Raw genomic sequence first — 21,878 nt, 5'->3', positions numbered from 1 at the left:
TGCTCCTTTCTGTGGTTGCCCCATATAAATCCTTATAATCTAAATAAAATGATTAGTCCATTAATAAAAATTTTGGTCAGCGAAGACACCATTCACTGATTAGTTCATGGACCATACCCCAAAATTTGACGCATGGTTTGTACACTTCAAACGCTGATAACTATTATACTGATGAAACTCAGAAAAGTCTATTACACCAAAATATAAAGCTTAGACATGCAACTTCTCAGAAACCACTGATAGCCCTTGCCACCAGAGTGAGTGAGAGAGATTTTGTGGACTACTTGCGCTACAAAATGATCCAACCATCCCTACACCCCATCTCCTTACTTGAACAGTTGTAGCATGTGCTCATTTGGCTAGTGAACTACAGTGAGACCAAAGCTGATCCTGCTCTAGTGTTTAGTGCCATGAAACAGCTGGAGGCACATAAGCTGTTAACATGTTAAGGTGAAAATGGGTTCTGGCAGGTGCGCTCCGAATCCTCCTTCACACTTTACCTAGCAGCGGTTGGCTCCTCCACTGAGGCATCCAACCTGGCAACCCGTCCCACCGCACGCTTGCTTTCACTCTACAATAAGCTCCACACCTGCTCTGGTGGAAAATAAAGTGGCATGGTTGGGAGGGCAGAAAGTAGCACAACAACTAATTTTGCACTATCAGAGGGGAAGAAAGAAAAGGCCATTGTAATGTAGCTACACTTGAAAGGTCCTGTGTGACGCAAAACTTACTCTTCTGAGCTTTAAGTCATGTTCTAATGTTGTTACCTCATCAAAAACAGACCTGGAGTTGTGTTTTGTTTCATTCACACATGTTTGAGTAACTCTTTGTTATTAATCTGTCTACATCTCCAAAGTTCAAAATGCTCACGAAGCAGTAGTTTTCAAGTTAATAGCTACATTTTCAGTTTAGTAGAGATTGCCAGAGAGTGTTTTCTGTTTAAGAGAAATACTCAGCCTAAATATGCAGGGTTTGTGTGTTAAACATGTGTGAATGAAACAAAACACCAGGTATGTTTTTGATGAGGAAACAACACTATAACAGATCAGAAAATTGCGTAATATGGGCCCTTTAAGATAATTGAGGTATTTCGGTGCTGATAAGAAAGACGAAATGGTACAAAATAAACTTAAACTTTTAAATTAGGCTGATAGGGACTGTGGGTAGAAACATGTACAAGTTTTGATATAGACAGCAAGTGTGGATAGTAGCTAAATACAAATACTTTAACTGCAAATACTTAAATTTTTTTAACATGCTTGCAATTAGGGTTGATACTATATCACCAAATTTAGTATCACAATACACTGAGATTTTGAGCTTTTTTGCACAACCCTACTTATAATTGAGTATAATCCTAGCCTTGTCATTGTAATTAGCTATAATAAGAATTAGTGATTACAGCACAAGTCCCAATCATCAGTCCACAATTGTCTCACTGCTGTCTCTTTTTACAAACAAGCACAAAACAGAACTGCACCTGCTCCTATTGGCCAGACCTCAGAGATGGATGGCAGCTTAACAATAAAATTTTTTGCATGAAAGACTAATCTAAAATTCTATTAAAATTGTATAAAAAGTAACTAAATAGCACTTTGAGTAGTACTTTTACTTAAATACAAATGTTCAGTAGTCTTTTCACCACTAGTAAAGAGAGAAGATTTCTTTGCTTAGGTCCCACACTGAGAGACGGCTACAGCTTGTTACCTTGTGGGGTTTCATTAAAAACAACCTTGAAGCCAGTAACATCCAACAAAATGCAGTCAATAAACATAGGCACCAGTCCTATCTCTTCTGACTGTCTATGTTAAGCTAACACAGCTTTTGTATAAATGTATGCATATTTACTCTAGGTCTGAACACTTGCTGGTGCTTGTTAGTGTGTTTGGCTAAACGTGAGTCTGGATGTGGCCCATAGCACTGGGCTCTGCAGCGCGCTGTGCCAACAGCAGCTCTGGAAAGCACTACACACTGAGCCTCAGCTTAGACGACAACAGCAAAAAATACTCTACACAAACTCACACACAAGTAGGGCAGCCTCAGAGGGAGACAGGGCTCCTCTCCTCCGCTGCTCCTGTCCTCCACTGTCTCATAACACCAAACTGAAGAAGACTGCAGCTTGCTATGTTAGGAGACTCCGCTGCCTGCACCAATGATCTTACGTCATTATCTAATGCCTGAGTTACATATATTGTCATACATTTTTCTTAGTTATTTTATTCAGATCACATTATGGTAATTCATGACAAATGTACTAAAATGTGCTTGATGCTTAGAGTTTACATATTGCATAAACATGAAATTATGCGGAAATATCTCATTATACTTGTTACGACCCAGTTTGCTGGGGTCAGGGAAGTAACAAAAAACTAAGGTGGAAAATGGTATAAATTAAATAATAATTTAATGAACAGGGATGTAAAAGGGGTAAATTAACATAACATGCTAAAATATGTACATAAAATAAGTGACTAAACTAAGGGACATAAGAAAACTAAATCACAAGTGTCCCAAAGTAAAACCACATAAAATGATAAACAGAATCAAGTGTCAAAACAACAGAGCACAAAACTAAACTAAACTAACCAAGTGTCTAAACACACAAAAAGTCAGACACGTACTTGTACAAAGTGCCTGACACGAAAGAGACACACACATAAAACTGGCAGACCAGCCAAAAAGTCCAGCAGCCCCGAACAATCTCCTTAAATAGGGGGAGGTGGCTGCAGGTGAGGTGGGCGTAGATAAGCCCCACCAATCACAGACCAGAATCCAACAGCCAACCACAACCAAACAGGAGAGCAGTCCACCAATCAGCAGCAAGGGCTCCCACAGCAGAAACTAAGACAGCCAGCAAAAGACTTTAAAACACGTGAAACAAGTTACTACTAAGTACTCTATTATAGATAATATATTCACTTCACAACTATTGGATATATTCAATTTTTCAAGCCATCTCCCATCTGTTAGGGTTGTGTTTTCTTAATGAACCCTGGAGTTGTACAGAAAGACTCTGCAGTCTGAGGCAGGAGACGTTTTTAAGTCAGTCCAGGACCCGGTGAACTTGAATATTCAACACTGCAGTTTAGTATTGGCTATTCAAGCCTCAGATGCTTCCACACAAGGAGGTTTAAAAAGGAAGCAAGAAGGTCTGGAGACAACCTAGCCGAGATAAAATAGAAAAGCATAGCATACCGCTTCTGTGAGACGAGGTGACCAAGGAAACTGATCATGTTAAAGAAGGACAAATTCTGTAATAGTTGGATGACGCCAGGTCTATATCAGTCTTTTGATCTGCCACAATAATGTAATAATGAATTTAAATGAAAATACCTCAAATTGAAGGCTTTTCTCAGCAATTTTTAGGTGAGATTAAAATGAGATTAATTAGATTAATTAATTACAGATCATAATTAATTAATCTCTCAATTTTTTTAATCGCATGACAGCACTAATTGAAATACATTTATGCCACTGACCAAATAACCCTAAAGCAGTTTAATACCATAAAAACTCTTCTAAATGTAATAAATAGCTGAATGAAACACAATTGTAGCGGTTTGTACCTATAATAAGTCATAGACGTTATTTATTCAGTCACTAGTACACCTCAAATCTTATCATAGAACAGAAAAACATCAAAAAGTTCCCCTCTAGTACAAACAAAAGATATTGACCCCCTTACTATTCCATCTATCATGTATTGAACAATACCTCAATATAGTAATTATTGTGACAGGCCTAGCTGAAGCCCATGAATAAATTCTGTTTTAGTTTTACAAGTTAGATAAAGCATTTCACATGCAGTCACAGTATTTAGCTGTTAAAAACAAAGGGTAGCCTAGCAGCTGTAACAATTAAATAAATGAGCTCTTGGCTAGAAACAGAAAAAAACAAACAATGATTAAATGTAAAGTTATAATTAGTTAACAAATTTAATAAATAAGTAAATAAGTAAGTCGTCATGTTTTTCAGCCACTATCACATGAAAATACAACTAAAAAGAAAGATTTTAGTAGTATTTTTTTAGTAAAACAAACATATTTCAAATACTGACTCCCGTGTTTGTATCATACACTGCTTATGCTTATGCCTAAGTATAGATGGTATGAAATGTTGCCTGTGTAAGCATTTAGGCTTGTGCAGATCAGTGGAGAGGGGTGGAGTAATAAAGTGACTGAGATGAAAACTTAATGGCCCCTTCACCTTTATTAATGGAGGGAGAAGTCTGTGTGTGTGTGTGTGTGTGTGTGTGTGTGTGTGTGTGTGTGTGTGCGTGCGTGCGTGCGTGTGTGTGTGTGTGTGTGTGTGTGTGTGTGCGCGTGTGTGCCAAACTGCCACTGTGATCCAAATTGGCACTCAGAACTGTAAGAACCGGGAGGTAAGGGGTAATTCACTTACTGATGACTGACTAAGCAGCAAAACAGCTCAAGATTTTAGTCAAATTAGTTTTAAACAGCACAACACATCCCTGGGCCTGGTCTATAGAAGGTGGTTCATTCACAGAGCAAATTTACTCAAAAAAATTAAAAAGACAACATGATCATTAATATATCTATGTATTTTTATAGCGCCTACACTCACACTCATATCAGTTTCTTTCTAGGCAATGTGGATGAAGTATTTTGGCCAAGCAAGGACAACAGAACAGGAGCCACTGCTGCCCCACTGTGGCACCTGGTACTCCCACACGTCTCCCATCCAAGTGCTAACCACGCCAGGTCTTGCTTAGCTTCCAAGATCAGATGAAACCAGGCACTGACAAGGTTTAAAGCAGAGGTCTCAAACTCAATTGGTGGATGAACTGAAGTTACAAAATCAATTAGTCGGGGGCCGCACATTACATAAGGTATTATATATGACCATCAAACTATCACGCAGCCTCACATAGAGTATACATGAATGCAATGTGTAGGCTGATACATTTTATAAGAGCTGCATGATATGAGATAAAAATATTTGATAAGTATATGTTGTATTGTGAACTGTATCATTGCAATATAAACATTTTTTGACACAATAAGTTAAGCAAAATTAAAAGTTATACCAAGACCAAATTGGGTTAAAGAAGTACACAATAAGGAAATTGTGAATAAAACCTGCCATTTTTGCATCTACTTTTCAAAAAACTTGTATTTTTTATTGTATTTTTTATTTTTGTGATTTGTGATTATTGATTATTTGCAATATCAATATGTTATATATACAATATACATATGTTATATGTATATTGTTCAGCCCTACCTCTCTCTCTCATTATATTTGATTCCAACAGGCAATAAATGATATTTTAGATGGGAAAAAACAAACCTTCACATTGCCATTTTAATTTTTTGCTTTTTTTTTATCATGTATTAGAATATTTTTTGCACATTCACTTTACACATTTCTGCATAAATAAAAAGTCACCGAAGTATGCTATGTGGCTGGTGAAAAAAATGTGGGAAAAAAATAAAATAAATAAAAGGCCAAAGCACACATTTAAAATATTTTTTGTATTTTTATTTATTTTTTTATAATGAGTATAAAGGGTAATGGTTGGAGGTGCTTTAGCACTGTTGATGCCTGTGCCCCCTCTTCTGCTCCTCCACTACGGCCGCTCCTTTTGGGTGGCTGGATCGCTGTGCTCTTTCATTTTCCCGATACTTCAGGAAACGCAACTCCTTTCGTGCTGAGAAGAGTTCAGAAGACAGCTTCTACGCCTTTCATGGACAGTTTCTCATTTTCTTTGTTGGTTACATCTCCACTAACATCATTACAAGTGGTTTGAGTCATCTTCTCATGGGCTTTACTGGTGTTGGCCAGCTCTTGTTTGATCTGGACATTGTTTTTGGACATTAAGGGACACTGTCTCTAGCTCAGTTGAAGCAGGGGCAAGTTATCAAATCAGTGTTGGTCAGGGATGCATATTATATAAGATATTATATTATGATTTTTATAGGCTACAATTGATGATTATTATAATACTATCTTATAAACATAATATACTAGGATACTATATTATGGTATATACAGAGGCCCTGTTTTCAGTTCAGACATATTTTCAACCTGAGCACCAGGGTCAATCTTCACTTCTGCAAAGACACTTAGTAGTAGATGTTAAGTATTGCATGAGTGATGCACAATACAGTGTGAGGGTAAACTACTACTCTCCTCATCTACTGTAGCCTTAGCTCATGAGACTGCTCCTCTGTTTGACAGCCACTCCTGTCCACTCTTATACTGTCTGCTCCTCTCACACTCTGGGTCTGCCCCTCTCACTCTGTCTGCCCCTCTCACTGTCTGCCCCTCTCACACTCTGTCTGCCACTCTCACACTCTGTCTGCCTCTCTCACACTCTGTCTGCCCCTCTCTGCACTCTGTCTGCCTCTCACACTCTGTCTGCCCTCTCACTCTGTCTGCACTCTCACACTCTGTCTGCCACTCTCACACTCTGTCTGCCACTCTCACACTCTGTCTGCCACTCTCACACTCTGTCTGCCTCTCTCACACTCTGTCTGCCACTCTCACACTCTGTCTGCCACTCTCACACTCTGTCTGCCTCTCTCACACTCTGTCTGCCTCTCTCACACTCTGCCCTCTCACCCTCTCTGCTCACACTCTGTCTGCCTCTCTCACACTCTGTCTGCCCCTCTCACCCTCTGTCTGCCCCTCTCACACTCTGTCTGCCCCTCTCACACTCTGTCTGCCCTCTCACACTCTGTCTGCCTCTCTCACTCTGCTCTCACTCTGTCTGCCCCTCTCACACTCTGTCTGCCTCTCACACTCTGTCTGCACTCTCACTCTGTCTGCCCTCTCACACTCTGTCTGCCCTCTCACACTCTGTCTGCCACTCTCACACTCTGTCTGCCCTCTCACACTCTGTCTGCCACTCTCACACTCTGTCTGCCTCTCACACTGTCTGCCTCTCTCACACTCTGTCTGCCCTCTCACCCTCTATCTGCCCTCTCACACTCTGTCTGCCACTCTCACACTCTGTCTGCCCTCTCACTCTGTCTGCCCTCTCACCTCTGTCTGCCCCTCTCACACTCTGTCTGCCCCTCTCACCCTCTATCTGCCCCTCTCACACTCTGTCTGCCACTCTCACACTCTGTCTGCCCCTCTCACCCTCTGTCTGCCCCTCTCACCCTCTGTCTGCCCCTCTCACCCTCTGTCTGCCCCTCTCACCCTCTGTCTGCCCCTCTCACCCTCTGTCTGCCCCTCTCACACTCTGTCTGCCACTCTCACTGTCTGCGCCTCTCACATTCTGTCTGCCCCCTCACTGTCTGTCTGCCCCTCTCACAGTCTGTCTGCCTCTCTCACACTCTGGGTCTGCCCCTTTCACTCTGTCTGCCCCTCTCTCTCGTCTTGTGGGCCAGTAGAAATTATCTCGGGTGCCTCATTTGGCCCACGGGCTGCAAGTTTGAGGCCTCTGGTTTAAAGTATGCTTCACAAAATCAGAGCATGTTCACAATGATATTATGACAGATGCTTTCCTTTTTATCTCCCCCCAAATCTGAACAAGAGCATCCCTGAGCTCCTGAGGGTTATGGGGTCCATCCTGTAGTATCAGAAAGTTCCAAACGTAATGCACCATAGGTGCTCTACGAGATTTAGAGTGAGAAGGTATTCACCAGAACCAGAGGACTGAGGAACTGGGGGCAGAGCTCAGTTAAAGGGGCTCTATAGTCTCTTTTCTGGTCCTCCAATGACTGCGTGGAAGTGTAAACATATCAGTTTTTAAAGGAAATAAGTAACACCATCAAATCAAGGCACAGGTCAGAACTGCAGAGAGGCGGCCCAGCATACAGTACTAAGTATGCATGTTTTTTAAGTGTCTCTTAGCAATATACACCTGTAATTGAATAAATGCAAGAACGATTAGTTTAATGCCATACTGTGGACTATTCCAGGCAAAGTAGTAACATCGCTACGATGTTCATGTGCTTTTAGCTTCTCATTTATAGGCACCACTTGAAGACCATGAAGACCATTGCAAAGATAGATTCTATATTTTGTTAGCTGCTATGGCAACTGTGCTTATTTTGAATCATTATGAAACCTATGGATAAGTGTTTGGAGAAGCAGCATTGACAGAGCATTTACAAACACAGCAAAGCGTTGTGGCCCTATCACACCTGCGCATGTGTGTGAAAAAATGACTCATATCTACAGCCTCTACATTCACACAAGCCACCATTTATTAATATCACCCTTTGAAATGCTAATTGGGTTTCATGCATAAATCATAACTCCAGTTGTTGCTGCAACAGTGTAGCAGGCTTTATAGATTTGTAATGGACTAAGTTGGAGGATTCAAGATTAAGTTCTTTTAACAAGGTTCTAACAAGCTTATACAATCACTTAAGTGTGTCAAATAAGAAGTACTTTTATTTTTGACAGAAACTGGACCATGTAGGAGTACTGACAGCAGTAATACATAATACATACATCAAGTAAAAGTACAATAAATTTTTTTTTTTTAAAGTACCGTACTCAAAAACAATTCAAAAAAAGTAACTGCTGCCAAATAACTCAGTAACTCCTCTATGATTTAGATGCTATGATTACATCTGCATGGCTAGAATTACACTCTAAAGTAAAATACTAGTAGTATATGTACTGCAAAATGTACAAGTACATGTTGAAAATGTATAGAAATAAGTATTACCAGAAAGTCTACTCAATAATAGTGACATTAATATATATAATTAGTTGTATACTTCTTGCCTGCATAGCTAAAATTATTTACATCTTACAGGACATTATGGTTGCTAAAAGCATCAAAAATCAGATTTTAATTGACACTAAAACTAGTACTGAACTAGATACTCATTTAAGCATGTATTGATACAGAAGAAAAATCATATAATTACATAAGATTTGACCTATCCTGAACAGTTTCATCTTGAGTTTTATCAGAACTAGTGTAAGACCATGTGATTTAATAAAGATTATTTTGTGTTGAAAATTACAGTATTGTGTAAAAAAGCTTTTGAAATGATCATCTGAGTATCTAAATCAGTATCGCATATCAAGTCTAATCTAGTATCAAAATTAGGGCAGGGAATCACAGGGTCCTCCATATCCTTTGTAGCACAATACAATATTATTATATCAATACATAAAAAAATCAATAAAGCGTCCTTACTATGAACAAACTCAAAATTGTAGCAAAATTGTAGTTACTAAATAATGAATACAACAAAAAATACTTATGGCGTTATATCGATACAGTAGCCCATGATAACGCTATTGTATCACCAAATTTAATATTATGATATATCATAATTTTTATATTTTAGCACACCCTCAATCAAAATTGAGTTTGAAAATTTAAAATTAATATTCAGTGTGTCTTTGACCTACAACAATAAGGTTACTATCAACAGGCCAGACATGACTGCTTCAATACCCTTTAGTGGCTAGTTGCTGTTTACTTGTATGTGCAATGGTCAGACACCAGCTCAAACAGAGTTCAATTAAAGCGCGACATGGCAAATTGAAACTGGCACTGTTGGGGAGACTCGATCACTAAAAAGCTGCCAACTCTGTGCCACTTTAACGGCTTTGATGTGTGTCTAGCGTGCTGTGCTGCAGATGCCTCTCTGTATGCTGCACCCTCACATCAATGAATCAGCTCCTGACTGAAATCAACATCACAAAACCAACCCAAAAATCCAAAAAGGGAAGGCGTCAGAATCAGAGGGAGATCGTGTAGCATTTTAGCGTGTCATGTATGGGGCGTGCAGCGTGAATGAGGCTATAAAGATTTATCATACTGTGACAAAGCACTGAGCTACAGCCATTTGTCAAAACAAGCCCCAATATCAGCTCAGGCTCTCGTCATTTACACATGTTTACTAATGATTCGTGAAGGTGAACACTAGTGGATTCTAGAAGGTTCCCATACTATTTACGCCAAGGAAACATACTGGGCTTTAAAGATGCTTTGTGTAACTTTTCTGGTGGAATGTCCATCAAATGCTTTTCTCCATGGAGATGTTGTTGTTTTGTCTGAAATCTTTCATAGTGCGGTAATAAATCTTTATATTTTCATAGAGATCCAACCAGATCAAGTTACAGGTCAGATCTGTGGAGAGGCAACCCTGCTCACAATCAGAGTGCCTGTTTTTCTAGGTATTTTTGAGCTATAAAACCACCTATTAAATAACTATAAGGTACAGCTGTTTAATGTCATACTGTGGAACATTCCAGGCAGAGAAGTGATATATCCACAGAAACAGGCAGGTGATGGACCCCCAGCCAAAAAGTTACATGTACGCCTTTAAGGCTTTTTAAAGGTGGACTATGCAAATTTTCAACCATCTTCTTGTCACCATGCAAATATTATTGCTTTGCCTGTAAGGTTCCACAGTAAGCACTTAACCTCATCTGTCTCCAAGGAGACAATCAAGTGACACCACCAGGCCAAGTTACAATTTAGATCTGTAGAGAGGTGACCCTGCTCACTGTATGATCGGATGTTTTTCAAGCTATTTTTGCACCATCAAATCAACTGAAAGTTTGATGCCATACTGTGGAACATAACAAGCAAACCATTAACATCTCCATGGTGACCAGCAGGTAGCAGACCATCCACCAAAAAAGTGACATAGTGCACCTTTAAACACAAGCAAAAACAGACAAGTAAATAAAAAATAATAGCACTAGTTGGCTTATACCAATAAAGACAAAAGGACAAAATCCAGAACAAATCCAGACATTCATAGCCAGAACTAAAATGAAGCAATGGTGAGAGAGAACTGGAGTAACTGGGCAACTATACTTTTGTTTTTTGAGTATTTCCATAGATCCATGAGGCCAGTGTACCCAAACAAACCCACAAGGCCTGAGATTTGAAACAGGGACCTTCTTGTCATAAGGTGAAGCACCAACTGCTCTGCCAAACGCACCTCATAGTACCAAGCTCCATCAGCAAGACTTCAAGCAACTAAAAAAAAAACTGCAACCAATAGAAGATGGTCTACAGCAATAAAATACACGTGCATGGCTGTTCTGTGTCTTATATTATATTCTCAGGCCATAAAGCGAATGAACAATAGCTTTAAGACGGCTTTTTTTTTTTTTTCAATAAATGTTGTATTTTACTGTATTTTTGTGCTTTTAACGAAGTATTCACTTGAGAGTATGAATGCCAACACCATTTTTTATTCCTTATGGTATCTTTCACTTTACGCTCATTACAAAATAAACTTATATAGCCTGTATGAATTCTGTGGGTCCAGTACCTGCCAGGAGCTGGAGGGAATTTCCGCGAATTTTCCCAATCCTCCAAAGGTGTAGCATCTGTACATGTGATCCAGGGACTCCGAGCAGTGCCACAGCAGCCCAAAGCTCACTGAGTCCTTGTTAGTGTGTCCGTGGTGTTGAGGGTGGTGGTTGTTCCTCAGCTGCTCCTTCACTATCCACGCGGGTGAGATGAAGCTAAAACTACACACCGCGACAAGAGCAGAGGACAGGAGCACCCAAAAACATCCCACGCAGCTAAACATGGTCGCGGCGTGGGGCAAAAAACCGACCCCAAAACCCACTTCTTCTTCGTCTTCTTCTTCTTCTTCTTTCTTCTCCCGGCTGAGGAGTGGATGCATTTGGAGTTCACACCTTCAACACTTGAAGTTCAGCCCGTGGCCAGGAGCGAGTGCGCATTCCTCCGTGGGTCCACATCAGAGTCCAAAACATGTGCAGAGAGAATATAGTTAAATCGTCCCGAGCCGTGCTGAGAAATGACAGCTTTAAATCATCCGCGCCTTCACTCGAGCTGTGATGAGGCCAAATCTGACACATACGCCAAAGAAATTTGTCACACCCAAAAGTGGATGCGCAGTTGTCATAGCAATGCGTGCGTCCGAGCGCTTTCAGAGTAGCGCCGCTCCTCCAGCAGAGAGGCGCGTGTCCCGTTGCTCCTCAGACTCAGCCCCGGTGTGCACTGTGAGCACTGACTGCACTTTGCCTCCACAATTAGAGCGGCTCAGGCTGCGGCCCGCAAGTTAAAGAGAATCACACATAATTCCGCTCTGGACTTTCATAATAAAAGCGCAGTGGGGATAGAATAATTGCGCAGGGTGTTGGAAAAATGATTAAATATCTGGTCATATGGACGCACACCTCTGTGAATCTCCACCAAGTAAATTGCGTGGTTATTTATGTCAAAATAAAGCACCTCACTTCTCAAAATCCAAAAACATGTGTTTCCGGTATTCCGTAAACTCCACAACTTTGACATTTAGCATCCACTTCGAATAGCGTCTTACATTTTTAATGAGCATTACATGTTGTGCCAATCGTATTTGGTCTGTCAAACACGCACATAATTAGAGGAGTATACTGAAAATGACTTTGAGCACTGGGGCGTGCTTTCTCCTTGCAGCCTGCTGCAGAGAAAACGTGCAAAGGCAATCTTGGTTGGTAGTAAAATAAACATTACGCTCAAAATAATTCAGAATATTTCCATGGACATAACCGCACATATAAGTTTATATTCTCCTTTTCTTGCAGCGTTTCTATTGTTTTGGCCAGTATGTCTTGTGCGACTCAAGCACGTGAAAGTGGACAACACTGCTCCCCTTTGGCCAAACAAAGAATTGCGTGTCTAAGCAGTGACAAATGTCAATAAAAACAAAACACACATTTTACAATATATGTATTTAAATCATACACATCTTAAATATATTATAGATTAAGTACACATACATGTCAGAAAACATTAGTGGTACATAGTACCAAAGGTTTTGTTCTGGTTTCACATCATAATAAGGCTTTGATGAAAGTTGTTTTCAGTTACCGTAGTTTCCCAGTCATCAATCAGGTTTGTTTCAATGGGGTTTAAACAAAGACTGTCACTGTATCACTAAAAGAGACCAACAGAGATATTTGGAGTAAACCAGAAATCTACATACATCTTTAGAACATTTAGGACACAAACAAAACTTGTTTTCAATTTTCAATTATAATTACAGTTGGAGCACTTAGTTCATTAGGGAGTATTTCTTCAATGCTCTGTGAAAAGTGGCCAGCGCGGCCAGCAGCTGATTATCTTCATCCATTGTCTTCGTCCAGATGTCCCATAATGCAGCAGGGCCACCACAGTGCGGCTCACGGCTGAACAGCAATGTAACTAGTTCAGGTGAAGGCTGAGGGGAGGCAGGTGCATATTCAAAAACTGTACAGCAACTTTATCTGCTCCAGGAGCGGTGTGGCTGCATCATCTAAAAACGGAATGGTTATAAAAAGCTGTAGAGGTGACGTTACAGCGTCATCCTCCATAAGTCCGACTTCAGTTAGTCCGACTTCAGTTAGTTAGCATGGCTACAGTACAGCGAGGGTCCTAGCTCTACTGGCTCTATGTTTAGTCCATCGTGAAGGTGACTCTGTAATCACGTTCACATGTACCTTTATCGCATTCAGGAGTTTGCTCATGACTCAAAGCTGCACACGGTACTATCAGAGATTGAGGGAGGTTAAACAGATAAAATGCCTTTTTGATTTGGGAGTGATGCAGCTGTGAACAGATGTGGAGTTTCTCTCTGGTTTTTGGAGTGACTTTGGCTCTTAGATGGAGGTCATAGCTGAAAACAGACAAGAAAATATGTACTTGTCAAACAAAAATGTATGTATATTACTCCATTAACAAGCTTGTCTTTCAGTCCTACATCTGTACAGTGATACTTTGAACCAACTAATATGTCCTTAATATTGAAATCTTTGCATTAAATAAACCTCATCTGAAATCATTAGGTCGCTGCAAATTGGCTTCAAATAATATATAGTTAATTAAATTTCCCAATATGTGTGATAGTAAATTGTATTAACTTCCAGTATCCTTTGTTAGACAATAATATATAGGCTGACTGTCTGTACCTTTGTGGACTTGACAGGGCTATCATGGTTACTCTGATGGACAACATCGTTGACAATCATCTTGGCAATTTTCCAAGCCATCTCCTCCTGGGCCTTAAAAGCAGCAATCACAAAGAGAAAACCTTCATCCTTGTACCAACAAACTGGTGTCAGTTTATTCAATGCCAGTGAAGTTAACCACTGTCTCACCTCATCAGAGTTGCCTTGAACCCACTTCTTCATGGCTTGAGAAAACATTGACCCTGATCACAGAACACAAAAATGAACAGCTGAATCGCAACATAAATTTTTGAATAAGAATTTATCTGCAAAGTTACACTAATAAATACAATTACATGCTGGTAAAGTGTCAGTTTTATCAGATTTTTAGACGATTTTCTCAAAGGAGCCTTCTCATTCAGGTTTCAGGTTGTGTATGATTTGTAAATGTCCTTGGTGTGATGTTTTTTTTTTATTTGATTTTGGTCCCATACCATACTGATATCTAGATTTCTATAAAGATCATTTTACTCACTTTTGAGATCTGATGTGTTGAACGCTTTAGAATGATATCATTAAGGCACAGAAGAATAAGCTCTCCAAGTGTGAAGAGACGTGGATGTTAATTTAACACTATTTCTTTCATATGGCCCTGTTGACCCAAGCTGGGAAGTTGCACAATAAGAGGCTTTTCCCTTTGTGGCTGTCATTACTCCTATTCTACCTCTAAACCTCTAAACAGCCTGCAGCACACTCATAGACAGCGCTTTCCTATCACAGACCCTCAGATTTAATATCAGTGGAGAAAAAGTCCTTAAATATTTTAGTAGGCTCTGAGCTGTTATTGGCGTGAAGGCAGCCACTACATGAGATTTATATTCCACAGAGTTAGAGCATTTTCACTGCATGTGGAATGAGACAATATTGCAGTTTGAGGGTTCAGACTGGCAGAATAATGAGTATAGTATGGATACTTTGCAGCTGATGTCATCAACATTCCCTGGGGGTGCGATGCTAACTGTAGGCACTGCATTGTCTGAAGCTCTGTTACTCAAGTTACACTTTGATGAGCTTTGTTTTAACACAGTCTGATCTGAAACACCTAAATGGGACCATGAATCGTCATATTGATCACAGGCACTTGAAAACATGCTGTTGAAATCTATTTAGCTTTTTTTTTCTTGAGTTTTCAGACCATCTAAAAATCTGCCGGTTTGCTAAAACATGTCACCATAGTAATGGCTGAACATTCCACCATAGACATTATTGCAGTATACCCCCCAGTGTGATGTTACTGCAAGGTAACAGTATGACAAATGTGTGCTTATAGTACCTTTAGATTTCTTCACATCTGGTTCAGGTTCGGCCTCTCTGATGAACTGACCCAGCTCGTTCACCTTCCCAAACGTCATCTTTCTAAAGCAGGAAGAAAAGAGAAGAGGAATGGACTTGTGCCTCAGGCCTGTGCCTCATGCATATACACACGGTTTGTATGTTTGTTAGCGGGCATATACTATAACAGCTATTTAAAACTATGTCAGAACACCACTTTGTCACTCACTATGTTACTCGTCTATTCAGATGCTGGTTATAAGGTTACAGATCACCACTCACTTTGAAGATACTAGTACACCCTAGTAAAAAGTGTTGGTTATTGTTATGTCTACTTCATAATGTTTACATTTGAGGGTTTTTAGCCTCAGTATTCATATTGTCTCTCACTACGGTTCATTTATCTATTCAGCTTCTGGGTATCAGGTTGAGTCACTACTCACTATTGGTAAGCTTCTGCTGTAGTCATAGCTGCCACTGAAGTTTAGATTTTTTTTTATGAAGGACAATCCACATGAACAATAACTAACCTTGCAATTGAAGGAAATGTTGAGTGAGAGTTTATAAAAACATGGCTTGCGTGGTCTCTGAAGAGGTTGATGATGTTAAATAACAAGCAGTCTCAGACACAACTAATACATAACCCCACTCATTCAGGAAATAAATCAGTAATACATATTTTATCCTCCCACTATACAAACTGTGACTAATGCAGTGCCCTATTAAAGGTTCTATATAATGCAAAACTGACTCTTGTGAGCTTTAAGCCATGTTACCTCATCATAACATACCCAGAGTTGTGTTTTGTTTCATTCACACATGCTTGAGTAACTCTTTATTTTAAGCCAAAGCTTAAAATGCTCCACCTTGTGATGAAGCAGTAATTTTAAAGTTAACAACTACCTTTTACCTTTTGCTCAGTAGAGACTGACAATTCCAGGGCTGACATGATTTACATGATTCTAGTGAAGGTGTATGTAAGTATAAAAACACAGTGGAGCACTGTATTAGCACATGACATCACAAGGTGGAACAGAGCATTTTCAGTTTGAAAGAAGAACTCAAACAGAAAACGCTCTCAGGACTTGTTTGGTGAATAGGAGTAAATAAAACAAAACACAACTATAGGTATAACTGTGATGTGGAAACAACATTAGAGCATCGATCAGAAAACAGCAATATGGGCCCTTTAAACTGAATACATACCCAGCATATGGCCTCTGATACAGTGTCTCAGGGTCCAGACTGGCAGCATCCACTGTTATAGCCTCGTCAAAATTTTTCAAGATCTTTATTGCCGCCTTCTTAGCACCTTGCTGAAAAGATACAGAAACACAACATTTTAAGGTTAATAGCAAAACTGCTGAAGTGCAAATGACAGGTACAAAAATACAGGAAGTGCAGTGAGTACTCTCTACCTGACAACACAGTTATCAGGCAATTAATAAAAATAAATGACAACACCTTTATTTTGTTAATGTTTTTACTAGCCTAATCACTAATCATCAAAATATTGTGCAATTTGGACTTTTTGACCCTTGTTAGCATTATGTCTTGGGTTATACTGGGTTAACGGGTTATGTAATTTTTTGGTTGAGGCTCCATCGCCTGCTCATTTCCAAGGAAATGTCATTGTTCTGCTCGGAATATTTCACAGTATGACATTAAACAGCTCTACCTTACATTTATTCAATTACAGGTGGTTTTATAACTCAAAAATACCAGGAAAAACAGGTATTCTGTGAGTGGGGTTGTCTCTCCACAGATTTGACCTGTAACTTGGTCTGGTTTGGTCTCCATGAAGATAGACAGGTTAAATACCATGATGTGAAACATAAAAAAAAAAAAAAAAAAACATCTCCGTGGAGTAAAGCATTTGACAGACCCTCCAACAGAAAAGTTACACAATGCACCTTGAAAACTTCACTTCTTCACATGTAATGAGATGTAACAGTTTTAAATGTCAAGGGAGTGTAGTCTATAAGCATGAGGTCTGAGTTTGGGTCACCTGAGTCTGGGAGCTGTCATTGGCATTTGAATTGGAGCGTTCACTGTCGGCCGCTCCACTTTGACCCGAAGAGCCCATATTCACAAACTCATCTGCCCGCACAGAGTTGATGAGGTCGCTCAGGTATTTGTAGTAAAGGTTACTTGAGAGGAAGCCTGGCATGTAGACCTAGACATAGACATGACACAACACAAAATAATGAGCATTCTTACTGTTATATTTAAGCAAGTTTCAAAGATTTGCTGCTGACCTTTTTGTGCGTAAAATACTGTTCCTTTTCAATTACATTAAGTTAAGGTAACCACATTATTCAGAGCATAATAGGCAAATTTATCAGGGATTTGACTTGTAAACTTTTAAGTAGATCAAAGTTTAAGAGGTGCAGCCAAGCAGGTAATAACACAAAATACCAATTACCAAAGTTCTATAAAACAGCATTTTAAAACACTCCACGCTTTCCTTATGAAGTCTAAGGAAATTTTTTTAAATTTTTTTTTATTATTATTATACATTAAACTGGAATCAGCCATAACATTAGGACTACCGCAGATAACAGCAATCTTCTTCACCAAATTGGATAGATGGTCACCACTGCAACTCACCATTATAAGCTCTGTATTGGAAATGCAGTGTTTATCAGATACTTCTCAACAATTATCAAACTTCCTCAAACAATTACTACTTCCTGCTTTGAGGGCATGATGTTATTTCTGACTAGTGAGGTATGAGATAAATTACGCCATGGTGACCTACAGTACCAGACGTCTAGAACAATTTACTAGACAATAAAGAGAGCACATTTTATAACAATTTTCTTTAAACTGACTGACTTGCTTTAACCAAAGTCCATGTTCTACCACGCTGATGTGCACAAAATTATGATATTCAGCAGTTGTCGGTATACATAATTACGACGCATGTTGCGGAAAATAAATGGTATCCTAACAAGTCCTAGGGTTGCACAGAGAGAGGCAGGAGAAGTTTATTTACTATCAGTCCAGCTATTCAAGCCTGACTATGCTTCCACACAAGGAGGTTTAAATAGGAACTAAGAAGGGCAGTTTTGAGACAATCAACCAAAGATAAAAATGAGTATATAGCATACCGCTTTTGAGAGACAAGTTGACAAAGGAAACTGATAATGCAAAAGAAGGATAAAGTCTGTAATGTCAACAATAAACAGGAGGAGTCCTTGCTAAGTCTATGCAGGAGATGCAAAATTCCACAACAACATATAATGAATCTGATCTTCATTTTCAGAATTCCTGGCCAACGCCATGCAGTTCCTGTACTAGAACTTCAAAACTACTATTATATTATTGATTGCCCAGCTTTACAATCGCAACACAGCCTTTGCCATTTCCACAGCAACTATTCCACAAGCTTTATTTATACTTTATTGCCTCTGACTAATAAGCCCCAACTACTCACTGATGCACTGATTCATCTATATTTTGTTATTCAATGCACTTATGTGAGATTAGAGCATAATCTGACCTTCTCCATGGTAGTCCAGGCTTGTCTGAGTGGAGTGGTGAAGCATTCAGGTAGTGGCCCTCCCTCTCTGCATATGTTAGACTCAATCTCCATCCGCACAGAGTCATCAAAGCCGAGTGGGTTTGTGGCTTGGAGTGAGAAATACCTTAAGGACAAAAGAATGTAATTATTTGTAATATTATCTGATTTATTATTATTATTCAGTATCTTATCAAGAACATTTTGTTAAATTCATACTTGTCATAGAGTATCATGGCGTCATTCTGAGCTTCCTGACCATCGTACTGGCCCTTCTTTGCAGCCAGTTGGTTTTGAAAGTTGTCTGCAGCCAACCAGAACTGCAGCACATTCATGGCCTCCTCCTTTTCCATATACTGCAATTGAAAAAAAAAAAAACATTATTATTTGGTAAAGTAATGTTCTAACAATGTATTTGTATAAAAGAAAACACAGTTTTCACAAGTTGCACAGATCATCCATTTACCACAAGAAATACAGTTTTTCTACATTTGTGTTCTATGCAATTATATAAAATATAGCCACAAATAGGTTGGCAAATAAAATTACTCAGCAATTTCTTCTTGACGTACTGAGGAAATGTATATAGAAAGTATTATGTCGACAGATTTAGAAAATGTATTGATTTCCTGATTTAGGAAATGTATTCATGGCCACATAGTATACATTTAGTTTTGATACAACATGTCATGTCATTTCACTCACAGAAGTTCAGAGTGACAAAATACATTTTAGCATCTAGCCATGACAATGAAGTAACTACTAGATAGAAAAACACATATCACATATCAGTCTATACTATAAAACAGTGTAATGTCAAAAGTCAAACTCATTAATAATAAACCATAGATATAAAAGCAAGATATAAAATGCAGTAAGGATCCCGGGGCTCACTCACCTCTGAGAAGTAGAAGAGCGCTGACTCACAGAATAAGATGTCAGCCAGAAACACAGAGCCACTCGTCAACACTTCAATCTGGTATTTACAGAAATGGTGGCTCCGCAGGAACTCACTAAAGTGCCTAAAATGAAAGGACAAGAGGAAAAGTCAGTGTGAACCTAAGAGATAAAATTACAAAAGTCCTTTAGTACAACTTCAGTCTGAATGCCAATAGATTCAGGACTAACTTTGATTACATAACTTTTCTTTTCTGGTGAATGGGCTGCCGCATGACTCCAAGGTGATGTTAATGCTTTGCCTAGCATGTTCCTCAGTTTGATATTAAACTTACAATTTAAACATTATTATGAAGACACGCAGCTGATGACATCAGGCTAAATTATAAAGGTACACATCAGATCTGAAGTATTTCTTAGCAGTAAAATCATGTGTTATTCAATGACAAAATATATACCAGTATAGTTAATTCCATATTGTGGAACATTCAAGACAAAGCAATAACAGCTATATGAGAAAGAGTTACTCACTGTTGCTCCATAATGTTGAATACGACAGACTGTGCAATAACAAAGCTGTTGGGATCCACCAGCCCATCTTCACCACATATCTTAGCTATAAATGAGAGTAAAAAACACTCTTTAAATTATCATTAAAAACAACATACTATTTCAAAGTTATGTCACATTTACTGACCAACAATGTCATTCCTAACTTGTTCAGTGATGGGGATGGGTCGTGCAGCATCAGGGGAGACGTACTTAGTAAAGATTGTAACAGCATCCTTTTCTATACCTGAAAAGAAACACAAAAGCAGTTTAGGAATCATCTGAGGTGACTATCAGCCTTGTGCTGAAACATTTTATTTAGCTTAACCACCATGTACTTCTCTAATAATAACTAACTAATTACTCCTGAAGATAATTCTCACTGGGTGTCAAAGCCTACTTTTCATGAGTTTGTCGGAAAGGTCCCGTAGCGTGCTGGAGGTCTGACCCTTAAAGGGAGTGCCTGTTTTGGAGGAGATGTTCTTGCTGGGAGTTTGAGCTCGAGGAGTGCCTGGTCTCAGTCCTGTCTCAGAGCTGGAGGAACCTCTTCGCTCCCACTGCTCTGTGAGGCTGTCGCTGCTGTTCTGATGTGTTAGCGTGTTAGCGTGTGCTAGCTCAAAGGGGTCAGAGGAGTCTGGGGAGGTGGGGACAGGCTCAGCCAAAGAGCTGTGTTTGACAGAGTTTAGACTGTGAGCGCGGACACACGACCAGCTGGTGGAGCGGAAACTCTCCGCCTCCTGCCAGAAGCGGACCAGGTGATCTGCTCCTCTGAGCTCCATGAAGCGCGTGTAGTGCGGCATCGCCACATTGTCCCGAAGAACCTGGTCCACGGTCTTTGACAGACGAGAGCGCGTCTCCTGGGGCTGGTAGTTCACACTGGAGTGACCTTCAAAGACACAAATTATACCAAATTAAAAATTATATTTTACCTCAGCCCTAACCTGATGGTACACAGATACGTGGTACACAAATAAAGCAATTTAATATAGCGTGTTATCTCGGCTTTCATTATACCTGACTGCTTTTTTATATAAAATGATGCTTGCAAGGCAATTCTGACTTTAGGAAGTTCACCTTAGGAATATATTTTCAGCTTCCACGTTTAGAGCCTTCTTTGAAATGATGACTTTGAAATATGCAATTTCACAGATGGTTTCACTCAGACAAACTTTGTGAATGATTCTTAAACTGCAGCTGTGGATCCTTTGAGGTTTAGATGAAGTCTCGAGGTGAACATGACTCTTATTTTTTCCTGGACATTTTCTTTTCCTATTCACCCTCCAGCCCAGTGTCCACTTTCTGTTGGCTTGACAACTGAGAGCTTCCTTATTAATAACTCTATATGATCTTAAAAGGAAAAAAATAAAAGACTGATCTTCTCAAGGCTATTAAATGTAGGTTAATATTATGTTTTGCCAATTGTCTACAATCCTTTGTCCCCTTTTCATGCTCATAAAGTTATTAGGACAAAAGAAAAAATTTAAATTAGGTTCATATTAAACATTATTTTCCTAAAGCTCTTGAGTGTAACCAGATATTTAAAAACTGACTGGTGTGGTTCATCTTTCCCTGGCAGATCTTTGCTTTTCAAGACCAGATGCCCAATGTTATTTGGTGTGGGTTTGTTGGGTAGGCTGCAGCACAGGTTTCTCCACCTTTGACTCACCCACTATTCTCTGGACAACTTGCCTGAGCAGTTTTAACCACTTCAGTGAATGAGACATATCTATTGCATTCA

The 21,878-nt window shown here is 39.4% G+C and overlaps 2 protein-coding genes across 2 annotated transcripts in view; both read right to left on the bottom strand.

Annotated features, from left to right (window-relative positions):
• LOC110165033 (LHFPL tetraspan subfamily member 7 protein) overlaps window positions 1–11,718 on the bottom strand; it is a 154,376-nt gene extending 142,658 nt beyond the window's left edge. Inside the window, exon 1 of the mRNA XM_020930183.2 lies at window positions 11,232–11,718. Coding sequence (XP_020785842.1) covers window positions 11,232–11,591 — 360 coding nt within the window. The 5' untranslated portion in view covers window positions 11,592–11,718. The remainder of the gene's footprint in view (window positions 1–11,231) is intronic.
• Window positions 11,719–12,628: 910 nt separating this feature from the next.
• On the bottom strand, window positions 12,629–21,045 carry akap10 (A kinase (PRKA) anchor protein 10; the record flags this gene model as incomplete). The annotated part of the gene is made up of 12 exons (XM_055148869.1): window positions 12,629–13,568; window positions 13,861–13,953; window positions 14,050–14,102; window positions 15,173–15,255; window positions 16,378–16,487; window positions 17,180–17,347; window positions 18,677–18,821; window positions 18,914–19,050; window positions 19,593–19,716; window positions 20,123–20,207; window positions 20,289–20,387; window positions 20,541–21,045. Coding segments are annotated over 12 exons (1,608 nt in total), but the record flags the coding sequence as incomplete, so codon positions are not given.
• Between the last annotated feature and the right edge of the window lie 833 nt (window positions 21,046–21,878).

The sequence above is a fragment of the Boleophthalmus pectinirostris genome, unplaced genomic scaffold (genome assembly GCF_026225935.1).
Source record: "Boleophthalmus pectinirostris isolate CB_2022bp ecotype Guang Dong unplaced genomic scaffold, ASM2622593v1 HiC_scaffold_12, whole genome shotgun sequence".
Taxonomy (NCBI): domain Eukaryota; kingdom Metazoa; phylum Chordata; class Actinopteri; order Gobiiformes; family Gobiidae; genus Boleophthalmus; species Boleophthalmus pectinirostris.
The sequence above is the reverse complement of the archived record's forward strand: the minus strand, read 5'-3'. Positions and strand labels throughout refer to the sequence as shown.